Raw genomic sequence first — 17,099 nt, 5'->3', positions numbered from 1 at the left:
TTTGTGTGGAATGCACCGCCAGCGATGGTGGTAGAAGCGGATACAATAGTCTTTTAACAGGCACTTAGATAGGTACATGGAGTTTAGGAAAATAGGTGGCTATGCAGTAGGGTAATTCTAAGCATTTTCTAGAGTAGGTTACATGGTTGGCAACCTGTCATCTCAGGGAGAGTGAGAGGGGAACGGCCCGGGTAGATTTTGATGTACTAATATGGAACAGAAATAAGGGCAGGGACCAGATGGGCCGAATGTCCTCCCTAGTTTGCATCGTGAGTGTGGTGGAGACAGTAAGTACCTGAGCCCGGGATTTGATACAGAATTGATTTATCTTTCACAGATCCACAATATTAAACACCAGTCTAGTTTAAGGCTACCATCAGCAGAACAGACTCCCCCAATGCTCAGTGACCAGGGTACAGTCCTGGGTGCGATGAGCAGCCGCAAGAACTGCGGAATCTGACAGTAACAGTCCCTCATGGACCTGCAGCTGCCTTCAGTCACCGTGATGCTTAAACATTTCACACAGGACTCCGCCTCCCGCTCACTGACATGTAAGACACAGTCGATTTCTGTCCGCCATTAGTCTCTCCCTTTTCCGACTTAAACTTTGAAATTTCAACTTTATTCAGTGGGATCTGTCGAGCAACAGTTATAATTATGGCCCCGAGAGAAACAGAGGATTCAGGCGCTGCGTTATCTCCATTGGTGCGAAGCGATGTCAATTACTCGTTACACCCAATATTACAGGTGAAACAGCCGAGAGATCGTCTCCCCCGCTTCATCGGCGGGATAAACCTCAAAGTAAATGTCCCGCTTTTTGATTTCTTTCCGCTTCCCTCCGAGGGAAGTTGGGGGCGCTTCTGAAGCGTCCCCTGCGGCCTGAGTCTGATGTATCGCCGAGAGGTAGGAGGAGAACACTTGGCGAATCGGCTTGTTGCTGACTCCCCGGGGACGGGGGGAATCAACCCAGCAGGGGTGCATTTTATTGGAAAGATGGAATGGTGGCGAGCAGAGAGATTCACCACATTGGGGGTCAAACCGGCAGTCTGTTGTCCTGCAAGTGGAGCCAATGGTCATAGCAAAGTGGGGGGCGAATGGACCAGTCCAAGGACTTATTGAATGACAGGACGGTTTGGAGGGGCCGAGTGGCCTTCGTCTGTTCCGGTAGTCGGTCTGTTGAAAGACCCTTCCTGGGCCTGTAAGATGTCCCAGTGGGTGTTGTAGGGAGCAATGCTTGGAACCCAGTTGTTCACAAACTGTGTACACTATTTGGCTCAGAGACCAAATACAACATTTCCAAATCAGTTATTGACACAAAATGCATTTTCATAGAAACCGGGCAGCACAATTCAGGCACTTCAGCCCACAATGCTGTGCCGAACATGTCCTTAACTTAGAAATTACCTAGGGTTACCCATAGCCCTCTAGATTTCTAAGCTCCATGTACCTGTCCACTATTCTCTTAAAACACCCTATCGGTTCCGCCTCCAACACCGCCCCCGGCAGCCCATTCCACACACTCACCACTCTCTGTGTAAAAACAACTTTCCCTCTCATGTTAGCCATTTCATCCCTGGGAAAAAGCCTCTGACTATCCACACGATCAATTCCTCTCATCACCTTATGCACCTCTATTAGGTCACCTCTCGTCCTCCATCGCTCCAAAGAGAAAAGGCCGAATTCACTCACCCTATTCCCATAAGGGACGTTCCCCAATCCAGGCAACATCCTTGTAAATCTCCTCTGCACAGTTTCAATGGTTTCCACATCTTTCCTGTATTGAGGCGACCGGAAATGAGCACAGTACTCCAAGTGGACTCTGACCAGGGTCCTATATAGCTGCAACATTAGCTCTCGGCTCTTAAACTCAATCGCACGGTTGATGAAAGCCAATGCACCTTATGCCTTTTTAACCACACAGTCAACCTGCATAACAGCATTGAGTGTCCTATGGACACGGACCCAAGATCCCGTGGATCCAATACACTGCCAAGAGTCTTACCATTAATACTATAATCTGCCATCGCATTTGACCTAACAAAATGAATCACCTCACACTTATCAGTGTTGAACTCCATTTGCCACTTCTCAGTCCAGTTTTGCATCTTGTCAATGTCCTGCTGTAACCCCTGACAGCCCTCCACATTATCAACAACACCCCCAACCTTTTTGTCATCAGCAAACTTACTGTCCCATCCCTCCACTTCCTCATCCAGGTCATTTATAAAAATCATGAAGAGTAGAGGTCCCAGAACAGATCCCTGAGGCACAGCAGACATACAGCCAAATATACTTTATTGATCCCGAGGGAAATTGGGTTTTGTTACAGTCACACCAACCAAGAATAGGTTAGAAACATAGCAATATAAAACCATAATTAAATAATAATTAAATTATTCCAAGTGGAAATAAGTCCAAGACCAGCCTATTGGCTCAGGGTGTCGGACACTCCGAGGGAGGAGTTGTAAAGTTCGATGGCCACAGGCAGGAATGACTTCCTATGACGCTCAGTATTGCATCTCGGTGGAATGAGTCTCTGGCTGAATGTACTTCTGTGCCTAGCCAGTACCTTATGGAGCGGATGGGAGTCATCCACTAGTCCACTAGTCCACTAGTCACCGACCTCCATGCAAAATAGGACCCGACTACAACTACTCTTTGTCCTCTGTGGCAAGCCAGTTCTGGACCCACAAAGCAATGTCCTCTTGGATCCATTGCCTCCTTACTTTCTCAATCGGCCTTGCATGGGGTACCTTGTTAAAGCTCATCTGAAAATCCAAGCAAACAACTTATCTATCTATCTTATCTTATCTACAAATGATCTATGATAATTTATCTATCTTGCCTGTTATTTCCTCAAAATATTGCAAGTGATTTGTCACACACGATTCCCTGCAAAGGAATTCTGCTGACTCTGTCCTACTTCATCATACCTCCCCAATTACAGTACCCAAAACACTCACCCTTAATACACCCGAACATATTCCTGACCACTGAGATCAGACTAACTGTCCTATAATTTCACTGGACAACAATTTTTTTTCAAAGGTGTTGCTTCCTCAGAATTTTTTTTGTTTATGATAATCTGCTTGAAGATTAACACAAGTATAATTTAAGACTACTTGTATCACGCAGGAATTTGGAAAAAATAACAAATTAACTTTTATTGAAAATATTGTCTTTAATTGCATAATGGTGCTGATGCTTTGCAATGGTGCAACCAAGTTAAAAATATTTTGTTAATGATTTGCATTCATACTCAGTGTCTGAGGCTTCTCGCTTAATTGTCCAACACTAATTTGCAGCATTGCTGGATTCAGTTGCCCTGGTATCTTTTCTCCATGACCGCAATGTCCTGGTGAAACCTTTCACCATGCTCGTCACTAACAGCACCAAGATTTCCAGGGAGGAAGTCCAAATGTGAATGCAGAAAATGAATCTTTAGTAACATGTTGCATTTCATGGTTTTATATGCTATAAGCATGGTTTCAACCAGCTGCATAAAGCTTGGTGCTCTGTTGATGCCGAGAAAATTTTCAAAACTTCCTTGAACTTCCATGTCATTTTCTCCAGTCCCACTAGAAATTCTTTAACTGCCTGTCATTGATGACCTGTTTGATTTGTGTACCAATAAAAATGCTTATTCTGGGAAGCATCCGTCTTAAATATTAAAATCCTTCATATAATTTTTTGTGCCTGGTGATATCAAATTCCATCCTTACAGTCCTGAACCCAATAACTATTATGAAAACCTGTCCTGCCATGCAGCAGCCGCGCCGCGTACGCATGCCCAAGCATGCCTGAACAAGATAGGAAACTTTCCAGCTCACATTGCAGGCAACATTTTAATTGACCTGAATTATGAATTGAAATAATACGAGTGATTTCAAAATTGGTGCATCACAGGGAAATTTCATGGTGATTTTCATGATCAGTAGTCCAAAATTCATAAGATACACCTAAAGGTTTTCAGGAAGCAAAACCTTTGTTGTCCTTTCTTCTGCCTCTCTCTCTTCTTAAAGAGTGGTGTGACATTTGCAACTTTCTAGTCTGCCAGAACCGTTCCAACATCTAGTGATTTGTGATAGATCATTACTCATCACTTGAAGAGAAAACCAAGGGGGAACTTCTTCATTCAGAGGCGGGGAGAGTGTGCACCGAGCTGCCAGGGCAAGTGGCAGGGACGATTGTAAACTTCAGGAGAAGTTTGCTTACGTCCATGGATGAGAAGGATATGGAGGGCTATGGTCCAGGTGGAACTTGTTGGAACTCAACAGATTAATGTTTTGGCATGGACTAGATTGGCCGAAAGGGGTTTGCCTGTGTTGTAATGTTCTATGACTCTAATGCCTTCACTGTCACTTCATCTACCTCTTTCTGAACCCTGGGGTGCACACCTTCTGGTCCAGCAGTCTTATCTACCTTCAGGATTTTGTGTCCGAGCACAAGAGAGGGAATGCTTACGAAATGGCTTTTTAGAGCAGCTGATGGTTGAGCCTACTCAGGGAACTGCTATCTTAGTTTTGGTGTTGTGTATTAACCCAGATCTTATTAGGGAGGATAATGTAAAGGAACCATTAGAAGGCAGTGATCATAATTTGATTGAATTCCCACTGCAACTTGTGAGGGAGAAGCATAGGTCACATGCGGAGTATGGCAATGGAATAAAGGGAATTACAGAGGCATGACAGAGGTGATTCCCCAAGTGGCTGACATCTCTGAGAATAGTCCATAACGTACAGGATAGATATGTCCGGCAGAAGTAGTTCTCAAACAGTGGGGCTGGACTACCGCGGCTGAGAAAGGAATTTAAGGACTGTATAAAAGCCAAGGAAAGTGTTAGCAAAAGTGAGTAGGAAGTTAGATAATTGGGTTTCTTGTAAAATTCATCAACGGGCAACTAAAAACAAAACAAATTATAGTCCAGTTAGCCTAACCTCAGTGCCTGGGGAAGCATTTGAGTTTAATATAACAGATGAGGTTTTGGAGACTAAAAATAAATCAAAGCCAGCATAGGTTCTGTACAGGGAAATCATGCTTGACAAATCTGTTAGAGTTCTTTGAGGAAGTCATAAGCAGGATGGACAAACGAGAGGCAGTGGATATCATTTACTTGGACTTTCAGAAGGCTTCTGATAAGGTGTCACACATGAGACTGCTCGACAGGATAAAAGTCAGAAGTAATACTGGCATGGATAGAGGAATGGCTGACAACCAAGAGGCAGCGAGTGGGAATAAAAGGGGCTCATTCTGGTTGTCTGGCAGTGACTGGTGGTCTGCAGGGGTCAGTATTTGGTCCACTACTTTTCACATTGTTTGTCAATGAGTTGGATAATGGAACTGATGGCTTTGTGGCAAGGTTTGTGGATGATACGAAGGTAGGTGGAGTGCTGAGGAAACAATGCAATTGCAGCAGGACACAGATAAATTTCAAGAACGGGCAAAAAAAAAGCAAATGGAATACAATACTGGGAAATGTACGATAAAGCACTTTGGCAAAAGGAACAATAGTGAACTATTATCTGATTGGGGAGAAGGTTCAAACAACAGAAGTACAGCAGAAAATGTGAATCCTTGGGCAAGATTCCCAGAAGGTTAATTTACAGGTTGAGCCTATGATAAAGAAGCCAAATGATTGTGGGCATTTATTTAAAGTGAAGTAGAATCTATAAGCAAGGAAACAATGCTGATATTTTATAAGACGTTACTTAGGCCGCACTGAGAGTATTTGGGATGCATATCTCAGAAAAGGTGTGTTGTCATTGCAGAGAGTCCAGAGGGTGTTCAAGAAGATGATTCTGGTAATAAAGGGGTTAAGATATGAGAAGCGTTTCCTTCTTTGGGCCTGTACTCCTGCACTGACTTATGTTTAATAAATGTTGGGGGGGGGGGGGATGTAAAATCTCACTGAATCCTACCGAATGTGGAAAGGTCCAGTTAGTGTGGATGAGGAGAGGACTTTCCGCATGGTAGGGGTAGCCATGACAGAGGGCACAGCCTCCAAACTGAGGAGCGACCTTTCAGAATAGTTAAGGAGGATTTTATTTAGCCAGAGAGCAGTGAATCTATGGCATTCTCTGACACAGACGGCGGTGCGGGACAAGTCTGTGCGTACATTTTAGGCAGAAGCTAATAGTTTACGGATCAGTCAGTGCATTACAGGATATGCCGAGGAGGCAGGTGCATGGGGTTGGGTGAGAACTGGGATCAGCCATTATAGAACGGTGGAGCAGACTCGATGGGGCTGAATGGCCTAATTCTGCTCCTATGTCTTATGGTCTTATACTGCGAGTGTCTTACACAGTGAAGAATGACACAAAATAATTATTACATTCGGCCGCGATTTCTTTGCTCTATTACTATCTCACCAGCATCATCTTCCAGCGGTACAATATCAACTCTTGCCTCTCCTTTACTCTTTATGTATGTGAACAACTTCTGAAACTTGATATTACTGGCTCACTCAGCTTACTTTTTCATCTTGTCTCTCCTGTGTGTGTGTTTCTTTTTAGTTGTCTCCTGTTGGTTATGTCAAAGCTTTCCAATCCTCTAATTTCCCACTATTTTCTTGCTATATTATATGACCCGGCTTTTGCTCTTATCAAAAACAGGAGAAAATCTGTGGATGCTGGAAATCCAAGCAACACGTACATAAAATGCTGGAGGAACCTTGAAGGACATTAATAATATTACAGGAACAAATCCCTCGATAGATAAAACCATTCCCAACACACACATGTTCCTTGACCAGTGGAGCACCTCACCACAGGCATTGTTTGTGTCATCAGTCAGACAAACAAAAGATTTTGTCAATCTGCTTCCAAATGTTGCTACTCTGTCATTCGTTGCCATGCCCCACTGCTGATTCCCTTCTCCTCATCATACGTTCTTACCCGAACCATCGTCCAGAGCCCCAAACTCTGCCCTGTGCAGACCCCCCTGGGGTTTCTGACCCTGCTTCATTGAACATCCAACAAATGGTTTTCCATTCTGCTTTCAGTCTTTAGAGGACAGTGGTGCTTTCAACAACCCTTTAGAAGCAGGGAAAATTACCCATAATGTTGAAATGAGTCATGATTGAGGAGGTTAACTACCAATGTCATTCCTCCTCGTCCAAAGATTTGAGGGGCAAAGAACATCTCAGACAGAACTGCAGTCAGCTCGACTTCTTCAGTCTGCAGAAAATTCAAGGGAAACCTCTTCACCCAGAGTGGTGACTGTTTGGTACCCATCACCACAGGGAGAGCGAGAGATGAACAACAGGGGAGGAATTAAAAGGACTGTCCTGGATCAGAATCACTGGTAGTGTCCAGCTGGCCTGAATTGATCTCTATTGTACACTTGGTGTGTTATAAATTCACTAAGTTCCAAAGACAGAGTTTAAAATAGAACTGATTTATTTGTCACAGATTCAGAGAATTAAACTCCAGTCCCATTAAAGGTGAATATGCAGCAGGAGGAACTCCTCCCATGCCCAGTGACCAGGGTGCAGAACTGGGTGTGGTGAGCAGCAGCAATAATTGCAGAGTTCAGCCCTTACAGTCACTCTTGACATTGCATTCAGCAACGGTGATGGACAAATATCCAGCATTCAGCTTATTGAAACTTTCTCCCCAGTGTTAACCCAGTAGTGTGTCAAAAGGTTTGATTACTGAGTGAATCCTTCCCCACATTCACAGCAGGTGAATGACCACTCCCCAGTGTGAAGTCAATGACGCACATTTGGTGGAGATAACTGAGAGAATCTCTTCCCAAAGTCTGAGCAGGTGAATGGCCTCTACCCAGTGTGAACTCGCTGGTGTCTCTGTAGATGAGATAACTGAGTGAATCCCTTCCCACATTCACCACAGGTGAACGGCCTCTCCCCTGTGTGAACTGACCGATGTGCCAGTAGTTTGGATGACTGAGTGAATCCTTTCCCACATTCTGAGCAGATGAATGGCCACTCCCCAGTGTGTACTGACCGGTGTGCCAATAGGGTGGATGACCGTGTGAATCCCTTTCCACAGTATGCGCAGGTGAACGGCCTCTCCCCAGTGTGAACTGACTGGTGTCTCTGTAGGGTGGATAACTGAGCGAATCCCTTCCCACAGTTTGAGCAAATGAATGGCCTCTCCCCAGTGTGAAATCGCTGGTGTGCCAACATATCAGATGACTGAGTGAATCCCTTCCCACAGACTGAGCATGTGAATGGCCTCTCCCCATTGTGAACTCGCTGGTGTCTCTGTAGGGTGGCTGACTGACTGAATCCCTTCCCACAGTCTGAGCAGATGAATGGCCTCTCCCCAGTGTGAACTCGTTGGTGACTCTGTAGGTTGGATAACTGAGTGAATCCCTTCCCACAGTCTGAGCAGGTGAACAGCCTCTCCCCACTGTGAACTCGCTGGTGTTTTTGGAGATCAGATGACCAAGAGAATCCCTTCCCACAGTCTGCGCAGGTGAATGGCTTCTCTCCAGTGTGAACTCGCTGGTGTGCCAGTAGGTGAGATGACCGAGTGAATCCCTTCCCACATTCGGAGCAGTTAAACGGCCTCTCCCCAGTGTGAACTGACTGGTGTGCCAGTAGTTCAGATGACTGTGTGAATCCTTTCCCACATTCTGGGCAGGTGAACGGTCGCTCCCCAGTATGAACTGTCTGGTGTCTCATTAGGTGAGATGACAATGTGAATCCCTTCCCACAGTCTGAGCACATGAACGGCCGCTCCCTGGTGTGAACTCGCTGGTGAGCCATTAGACCAGATGACCGAGTGAATCCTTCCCCACAACGTCAGCAGATGACCAGCCTCTGCCCAATGTGAACCTTCTGAAGTACCTTCAGTTGAGATGACTGAGTCAATCCATTCCCACTGTCTGAGCAGGTGAACAGCCTTTCCCCTTTTTTAAAATGACGGGTTGGCTAGTTGGTCAGATGACCAAGTGAATCCCTCCCCACAGTCTGAACAGGAAAAATGGTTGATTGAATTCCTTGTTCCTTAAATATTTAGACAGAGACAGCACAACTGGTGTGTTGTGTTTGAATTCCCATAGACAAATTCCTTGTCGTTTTCAACCTGTAAAAAGAGTTAAAAATCCATCAGTGGTTGAAGGACAACATTTCAGATGAGATCCCTTGAGTTGTCAAGGTGTGATCTGATATCACACTGTTACATTGAGGTTCAATCCAAGTTGGATGGAGAAATCATCTCCTGACTGGGCAGAGTGCTGGTATCTGGAATGAGCATTGAACACTCTGAAGCTCCTCCTGTCTCTATAAGAATGGGGCATTTCTGCCATCTCCAATCTGTGACCTGGCTCAGTTTGACTCTCTCCATTGGTATTATTCCCTGTTCCCACTGAGCTGCATGGGTGCCTGGCCCCACAGTAACTGAAACACCCTCACACAAATAGTCTTTCTTGACGTGCAGCCGGGGGTTTCTTTATGTAATGTTAATTTAATCTCCCACAGTTTCAATGCCATGTAAGTATCTCTTGACCTGGATGGTGGCGTAGTGGCATCAGGATTTCAGGACGAAAGGTCCTGAGTTCGAATCCATCCGGCTCCCCTGCACGCTTTCCATCCGTGCTGGGTTACGAGCTGGTGATCTCTTTGGAAACTCACCCGGCAGAATTGAGCTCACAAGCACCACTTGTGCTGGCTGCTCATCCCACACCCAGATGACCGTCTGTGTGAAGAATTTTATTCTTGAATGTTTCACCTTTCACCCTTAACCAATGTAGTCCCAATCCATCTCAGTGGTAAAAGCCAGCTTCCATTTACCCTATCTATAACCCTCGTAACTGTCATATGCCTCCATCAAATCTCCCCTCAATCTTCTGCATTCCAAGGAATAAAGTCCTGACCTGTTCAATCTTTCTTTACAACCCAAGTCCTCCAGACCTGGCAACATCTTTGTGAATTTTCTTTGAAATCCTCCAAAGTCTTTACAACTTTCCTGTAGGTTGGTGACTAAAACTGCACTCAATATTCCAAATTAGGCCTCACCATTGTCTTGTACAAAGTCAAGATAACATCCATCTCCTGTACTCAGTACTTTGGTTTATGAAGGCCAATGTGCCAAAATCCTTCTTTCCGTCCCTATTGAACTGTGACACCACATTCTCTGAAATATAGACATGTATTCCTCGATCCCTTTCCTCTGCAACACTCCTCAGTGCCCAACCAGTCACTGTGTAAAACCTAGTTCCTACCAAAATGCAACACCCCACACTTGTCTCTATTAAACTCCATTTTGCATTTCTTAACCCATTTTTCCAGCTGATCAAGATTGCACTGCAAGCCATGACAGTCCTCCTCGCGGTTCATTACACCCCAATCTTGGTGTCGTCCCCAAATCTGATGATCCAGCTGACCATGTTATCATCAACATTACTGATATACATGACAGTCCTCCTCGCGGTTCATTACACCCCAGTCTTGGTGTCGTCCCCAAATCTGATGATCCAGCTGACCATGTTATCATCCACATTACTGATATACATGACAATCCTCCTCGTGGTTCATTACACCCCAGTCTTGGTGTCGTCCCCAAATCTGATGATCCAGCTGACCATGTTATCATCCACATTACTGATATACATGACAGTCCTCCTCGTGGTTCATTACACCCCAGTCTTGGTGTCGTCCCCAAATCTGATGATCCAGCTGACCATGTTATCATCCACATTACTGATATACATGACAGTCCTCCTCGTGGTTCATTACACCCCAGTCTTGGTGTCGTCCCCAAATCTGATGATCCAGCTGACCATGTTATCATCCACATTACTGATATAGATGACAAACAACAACAGATCCACCACTGATCCCTGAGACAACCACGAGCCACAGGCCTCCGGTCAGAGAGGCAACCACCTGCTACCACACTCTGGCTTCTCCCAAAGACAGTGTCTCATCCAATTTACTGTCTCCTCTTGAATGCTGAGTGACTGAACCTTCTTGACCAACCTCCCATATGAGACTTTGTCAAGTGCCTTGCTAACATCCATGCAGACAACATCCACTGCCTTGCCTTCATCCACTTTCCTTATAATTTCCCCGAGAGACTCAATAAGATTGCTTAGACATGACCTACCATGCAGAAAGCCATGCTGTCTATCTTTAATCAGTCCACATCTATTCAAATACTTACATCTCCAGTTCCTGAACATAACGTGCAATAACTTTGCCCCTACTGATATCAAGCTCACCAACGTACAAATTCTTAATTATTTTTAGAGCCTTTGTTGAGCATTGGAACAACATTGTCTGTCCTCCAATCCTCCAGTACCTCACCTGTCACCAAGGATGAGTTAAATATCTGTGCTTAGGCCCCGATAATTTCTGCACTTGTCTTATGCAGGGTCCCAGGGAACAACTTGTCAGGCCCTGGGAATTGATCCATGCTAATTTGCCTGAAGACAGCAAACCCCTCCACCTCTGTAATCTGTCCAGGGTCCATGAAGTTGATGCTGCCTTGCCTCACTTCTACAGACTCTGTGTCCATCTCCTGAGTGAATACGGATGCGGAAAAAAATCTCCCACATCTATTTTGTCTCCTCATATGGATTACCATTCGGATCTTCCAGAGGATTATTTTTTTCCCTTGCAATCTTTTTTGCTCTTAACATATCTGCAGAATCCCTGAGGATTCTCCTTCACCTTGTCTGCTGGGGCAACCTCATGCCTTTATTTCTTTCATGAGTGTTCACTTGAATTTCCTGTATTTCATAAGGACCCCGTTTGTTCCTATCTGCCTGTACCTGGTATGCACCTCCTTTTTATTGATCTGGGAGAGGAAAGACAAAGGGGTGATAGAGCTCAAAGCTGGGAGGTTGGAGTGGTTGGGAGGGGGGGGGGGTTAAACTAAAGTTGCAGGGGGAACGGGAGCCTGAATAACAGAACAGATAGTGCAGAGGTTGTGGAGACAGATGTTGTTCAGACCTCAAAGTCAGGAATGAAAAAGTTGAGCATGGTGCAGTGAATATGCTGAGCCCTGGATATTTCAATACAAGGAGCAGCGTAGGAAAGGCGGATGTGTTCAGGACATGGATCAACACCTGGAATTATGACACTAGGATCTGGCAACAGTGGACTGGGACAGGCTGCTTTATGGCAAAGGTGTGCTTGGTAAATGGGAGGCCTTCAAAGCAAAATTTTGAAAGTACAAACCAGGTATCTCATCAGAACAAAAGGCAAAGATAGAAAATGTAGGGAACTTTGGTTTGCAAGAGATATTGAGACCCTGGTGAAGGACAAAATGGAGTTGCATAACAGGGATAGACAGGCAGTTTCTTATCGAGTATAAGAAATGCAAGAGAACACATAAGAAATAAATCAGGATGGCTTACAGAAGACATGAGGATGCCCTCACAGAAAAGATGAAGGATAATCCTCAGGGATTCCAGAGATAGATTAAGAGCAAAAGTATTGCAAGGGAGAAAGTTGGTCCTCTGGAAGACCAGCGTGGCAATCCATGTGTGGAAACAAAGCAGATGGGGAGATCCTCATTTTCTCTCATCTCTGTTTACTCAGCAAACGGGATACAAAGTCTATGGAAGTGTGGAAATGCATCATTAACATCATGGACCCTGTACTGACTAAAGTAGATGAGGTGTTTCCCATCCTGAGGCAGATTAGGGTGGATAAATCTCTAGGGTATGGCCAGGAGCTCCCTCAGACCCTGTGGGAGACAAGCCCAGATATTGTAGGGGCCCTAGCAGAGATAATTTAGTCATCCTTAGTGGCTGGGCTGGTACTAGAGGATCAGCGAATAAACAAACCTCCTTAACATAGAACAGAGATACCTACAGCACATTACCGGCTCTTTGGCCCACAGTCCTGTGCCGACCTTGTGACCTACTCTAGAAAATGCCTAGAACTTCCCCAGCACACAGCCCTCTATTTTTCTATGCTCCATGTACCTATCCAAGAGGCTTTTAAAAGACCCTATTGTATCTGCCTTGACAAACGCTGCTGGCATACATTCCACGCACCCACCACTATCTGTGTAAAAAAAACCTTACCCCTGACATTGCCTCGGTATCTATTTCCAAGCACCTTAAAACTATGCCCCCTCGTGTTAACCATTTCAAACTTGGAAAAAGAAAACCTCTGGTTATCCACACGATCAATGCCCCTCATCATCATATGCAACTAAAAAAGGCTTCAAGCATACACAAAGAAATTATACATTGAATTGACGACTTGCTAGAAGTACAGAATATCTTGAGAGTATAGATAGGGCAAATGAAAGCAATTGCAACTAGAGGTCATGGGTAAGTGGAGAAGGTGAAAATTTAATGGGAACATGTGGGAAAGCTCTTTACTGAAATGGGTCATGAGAGTGTGGAATATGATGTCAGCACAAGTGATGAATATGAACTCAATTTCACAATTCAGAGAAGTTTGATAGGTACCTGTATGGTAGGGGTATGAAGGGCGATGGTCCCAGTGCAGGTCGTTGCACTAGACAGCTTAAATGTTCTTTTGGCATTGACTAGACAGGACAAATAGCCTGTTTCTTTGCTTAGCTTCCCCATGTTTCTGTGACAGAGAAGCTGGCCAAACTTGTTTGGAAGGGAAAGATAGGAGTGACAACGGAGCAGCAATGGCTGGAGTTTCTGGGAGCAATTCGGGAGCTGAGTGATCAATATATCCCAAAGTGGAAACATTGGAAAGGCAGGAGGACACAGCAGTGGCAAAAATGAGAAGCCAAAGCCAACATAAAAGTCAAAGAGAGGGCAAACAAAAGAGCAAAAAACTATTTGGAAGCTTTTAGAACCTAACAGAAGATGAGTAAAAATCAGTCAGATGAGTTCAGTGCATGGAATCCTGATATTGTAGTCATTAATGGATCTCGGTAGCACCCAACAGTCTGAGGCATTTAGAGGAACAAAATATCCGGGGCTTCAATTTCTCTTGAAAATCAAGGTTCCCTTGACCAGTTCCCTTTCAACTTTTACTTTGGCAGGCACATACAAACTCTACACTGTCAACATTTCACTTCTGAACAAGTCCCACTTACAAGTACTTCGTTGCCAGGAAACAGACTGCCCCAAACCACACTTGTCAGATCCCTTCTGACACCATCAAAATTGACCTTTCTCCAATTTAGAATCTCAACCCATGATCCAGACCTCTCTCTTTCCATAATTACTTTGAAACTCATGGTATTAATGTTTACTAAATTTTGTCAGCAGCCCTGGATCATTTCCTAACAGCTTATTGCACACTTCTACGTCGGGAATTCTACGTACTGATTAAGGGAACATTTGACAAACTTTACTCCATCTAGTCCTTTTACAGTATGGAAGTCCCAGTCAATATATGGAAAGTTAAAATCACTAACTGAATTATCCTTTGTTTCTTGGCATGGTCTGTGATCTCTCTACAAATTTGTTCCTCTAAATCCCTCAGACTGTTGGGTGTAAACAAGTCCCAATAATGGCTACAATATCACCATTCCCTGTCCTGAGATCATCTGGCTTTCCTACGATGCTTCTTGCATTGTGATATACACAGCTCAGCACATTCATCGCACCATGCTCAACCATTTGATTGCTGACTCTGTCTGAGGTCTGAACAACATCTGACTGGTGTCAAGAAAACAAACTCTCCCTCGTTGTCACACAAAAGCAAAGGAGCTGATGGTGGATGACAGGAGGAATGGAGACAGTCTAATCCTTACTGACATCATTGGATCTGGGGTTGAGAAGGTGAACAGCTTTAAGTTCCTCAGCATAAACGTCACCAGGCATCTCAGATTGTCTGTACATACCGGCTGTGTTGTGAAAAGAGCACAGCAGCATCTCTTCCACCTCAGATGGCTGAAGAAGTTCGGGATGGGGCGAAATCCTAGGAACTTTCTACAGGGAAACAATTGAGAGCATCCTGACTGGCTGCATCACTGCCTGGTATGGGAACTGTACTTCCCTTAATCTCAGGAACCTGCAGAGAGTGGTGTGGACAGCCCAGCGCATCCATAGTTGTGAACTTTCCACCATTTAGTACATTTACACAGACACGTGTGTAAAAAGGGCCCAAAGGATATTGGGAACCAAATTCACCACAACCACAAACTGTTCGTGCTGCTACCATCCAGGAAACGGTATCACAGCAAAAGGAGAAACAGGCCCCGGGACATCATCTTCCACCAGGTCATCAGAGTGATTAATTCATGCTGATACAATAGCATTTCTATGTTATATTGACTGTCCTATGTACAAACTATCTACTATAAATTACTATAAATTCCACATTGCACATTTAGAAGGAGATGTAATGTAAAGTTTTCTCCCCCTCATGTTTATGAAGTATTTGTGTAATGAAGTCAATTCAATTCGATTCACCCTCTCCACTATCTGTTCTGTCATTCTTGCTCTCATTCCCCCTACAACTTATTTTAACCATATCACCCCTCCCCCCACACCACGCTACATCTAGCAAGCCTAAGATATTAGTCGCCTTTTGTTCTGTCCCCTTAACTAACGAATCCCCTATCACCCCTTTGATTTTCCTCTGCCAGTTAATTCCCCCCACAACACTTTCTAAAGTGGTCTTACCTGTTGTTGTGGGGGATGGCCACAAGATTACTCAATGATGGCCATTTAACCTCATTCCCCTTCCTGACTCTCACAGTTTCTTGTGCCCTGCACCTTGGGTGAAACTCACCTCACTTCATGTCATATCTATCACCCCCTCCAACTCCTGGATGATGTGGAATTAATCTACTTCAAGTTCCAACACCTTAAAGTGCAGGGTTACAAGCTGCAGCTGGATGCACATCTTGTAGGTGAGGGCATCAGGGAGACTGGATGTCTCCCCTCCTTCCCTCTAATATGTCCTCTAATTTGTAATAACCAGTGTGCACATAAATCTTGTACTGTGCATTTTGTAGCCAGTGACAACATGTGCAGGGTGAGTTTTATACAGAGAGGTATTCATCTTAACAGCTAGCAAATTACTGTCGATAGGAACATTGATCTGCTCCGGATTCAATCCAGTTGATCTGCACTCTCACACAACCTATGTAGCAGGCCTGGAACCGGAAATGAAGGATTTTCTCACCAAAGCTTTCGCATACTGTCCTAATGTGGTTTGCTTGCTAAATTATGCTTTAAAAAGTCAGATTTCCAAATATCACTCGACTTTTTCCCACTTGCAAATTCTCCAGCAACTTTAGCATCACCACAATGCACACAGGTATCACCAGTTTCTGTATTCTACATTAATATTCCCCCTGAAGTCTCCCCCAAGTGACTGACAGTGATGGTAATGCCAATGAATATGAAGGGAAGGGCAGCATTCTGTCTCATTGGAGTCCGGCACATTTGTGATGTGAAAGTTATGTTGCCCAGGACAAAGGTGTTTGATATCATTATGTACCCAGAGAGAATGGGACAAAACATGTCCTCACCGGTAGAAAAGTCCAGAACAAGAACACACACTAAAAGCTGGAGGAACTCGGCAGGCCAGGCAGCATCTATGGAAAAGTGTACTAAAGCTGAGTTCATCCAGCAATTTGTGTTGCTTGGATTTCCAGCATCTGCAGTTGTTCTCTTGTTAGCGATTGGAGGTAGAACAAAGGTGATTTTCTCAACTGCTGATGTAAAAGATTTTGTTCCCTTTCTCCGAGTTCCTAATCCTTGCATTTAGATAGCTGGAGCTCAGCTCTGTCTGAGAGATCCATCGGTTCCCATTCCCTCATCAGCCGGAAGCTCCCCGGGGCGTGTGTACGGATCGTGGGGCTGAGAGAGAGGGAAGAGGGCAGGACTGTCCCGGGATTGCGGGTAACGGTGTCCGGATTTCACAGGAATCGTCCCTCAGTCGCTGTTTAAGATAAAAACGTAGAGAATCGCTCTTACCCGCACCCGGTATTTGCAAGGCCTTCTGTGCACTGTGCGCATGCGTGATACTTGGGGACGTCATCAGCCCTGACGCTTGCGCATTTGTTCGGTGCTTCAGAGTAAGCGAAATTTTAAATGCACTGCCTTATGGGTAATCACGCTGCCATTAAAGATTTCTGCAGGCACTGTTTCAATGTAGATACCTCATTTTTTTCGTGTGTATATAGAAAAATCTGCAGCTGTTTTAACGCAGAAAGCGGCTCCCATAAACAATA

The 17,099-nt window shown here is 44.7% G+C and overlaps 2 protein-coding genes across 3 annotated transcripts in view; one reads left to right on the top strand and one right to left on the bottom strand.

Moving 5' to 3' along the window:
- Positions 1–17,099, top strand: part of LOC132390060 (gastrula zinc finger protein XlCGF26.1-like) — a 71,249-nt gene that overhangs the window by 21,941 nt on the left and 32,209 nt on the right. The window contains exon 2 of the mRNA XM_059962648.1: positions 4,201–4,205. Within this exon, the coding sequence (XP_059818631.1) occupies positions 4,201–4,205 (5 nt within the window). The remainder of the gene's footprint in view (positions 1–4,200; positions 4,206–17,099) is intronic.
- LOC132390058 (zinc finger protein 239-like) lies at positions 7,376–16,889 on the bottom strand. Of its 2 annotated transcripts, none has more exons than XM_059962644.1 (2): positions 16,843–16,889; positions 7,376–9,050 (listed from the first exon to the last, which is right to left on the bottom strand). In XM_059962644.1, the coding sequence occupies exon 2, from the start codon at positions 8,729–8,731 to the stop codon at positions 7,778–7,780; it is 954 nt and encodes a 317-aa protein (XP_059818627.1). In that variant the 5' UTR covers positions 8,732–9,050; positions 16,843–16,889; the 3' UTR covers positions 7,376–7,777. The 2 variants fall into 2 exon arrangements, with proteins under 2 accessions (XP_059818627.1, XP_059818628.1); XM_059962645.1 differs by lacking the exon at positions 16,843–16,889 and adding an exon at positions 14,757–14,776.

This window comes from Hypanus sabinus, unplaced genomic scaffold (genome assembly GCF_030144855.1).
Source record: "Hypanus sabinus isolate sHypSab1 unplaced genomic scaffold, sHypSab1.hap1 scaffold_754, whole genome shotgun sequence".
In the NCBI taxonomy this organism is placed as follows: Eukaryota; Metazoa; Chordata; class Chondrichthyes; order Myliobatiformes; family Dasyatidae; genus Hypanus; species Hypanus sabinus.
This window is presented reverse-complemented; position numbering and strand designations above follow the sequence as displayed.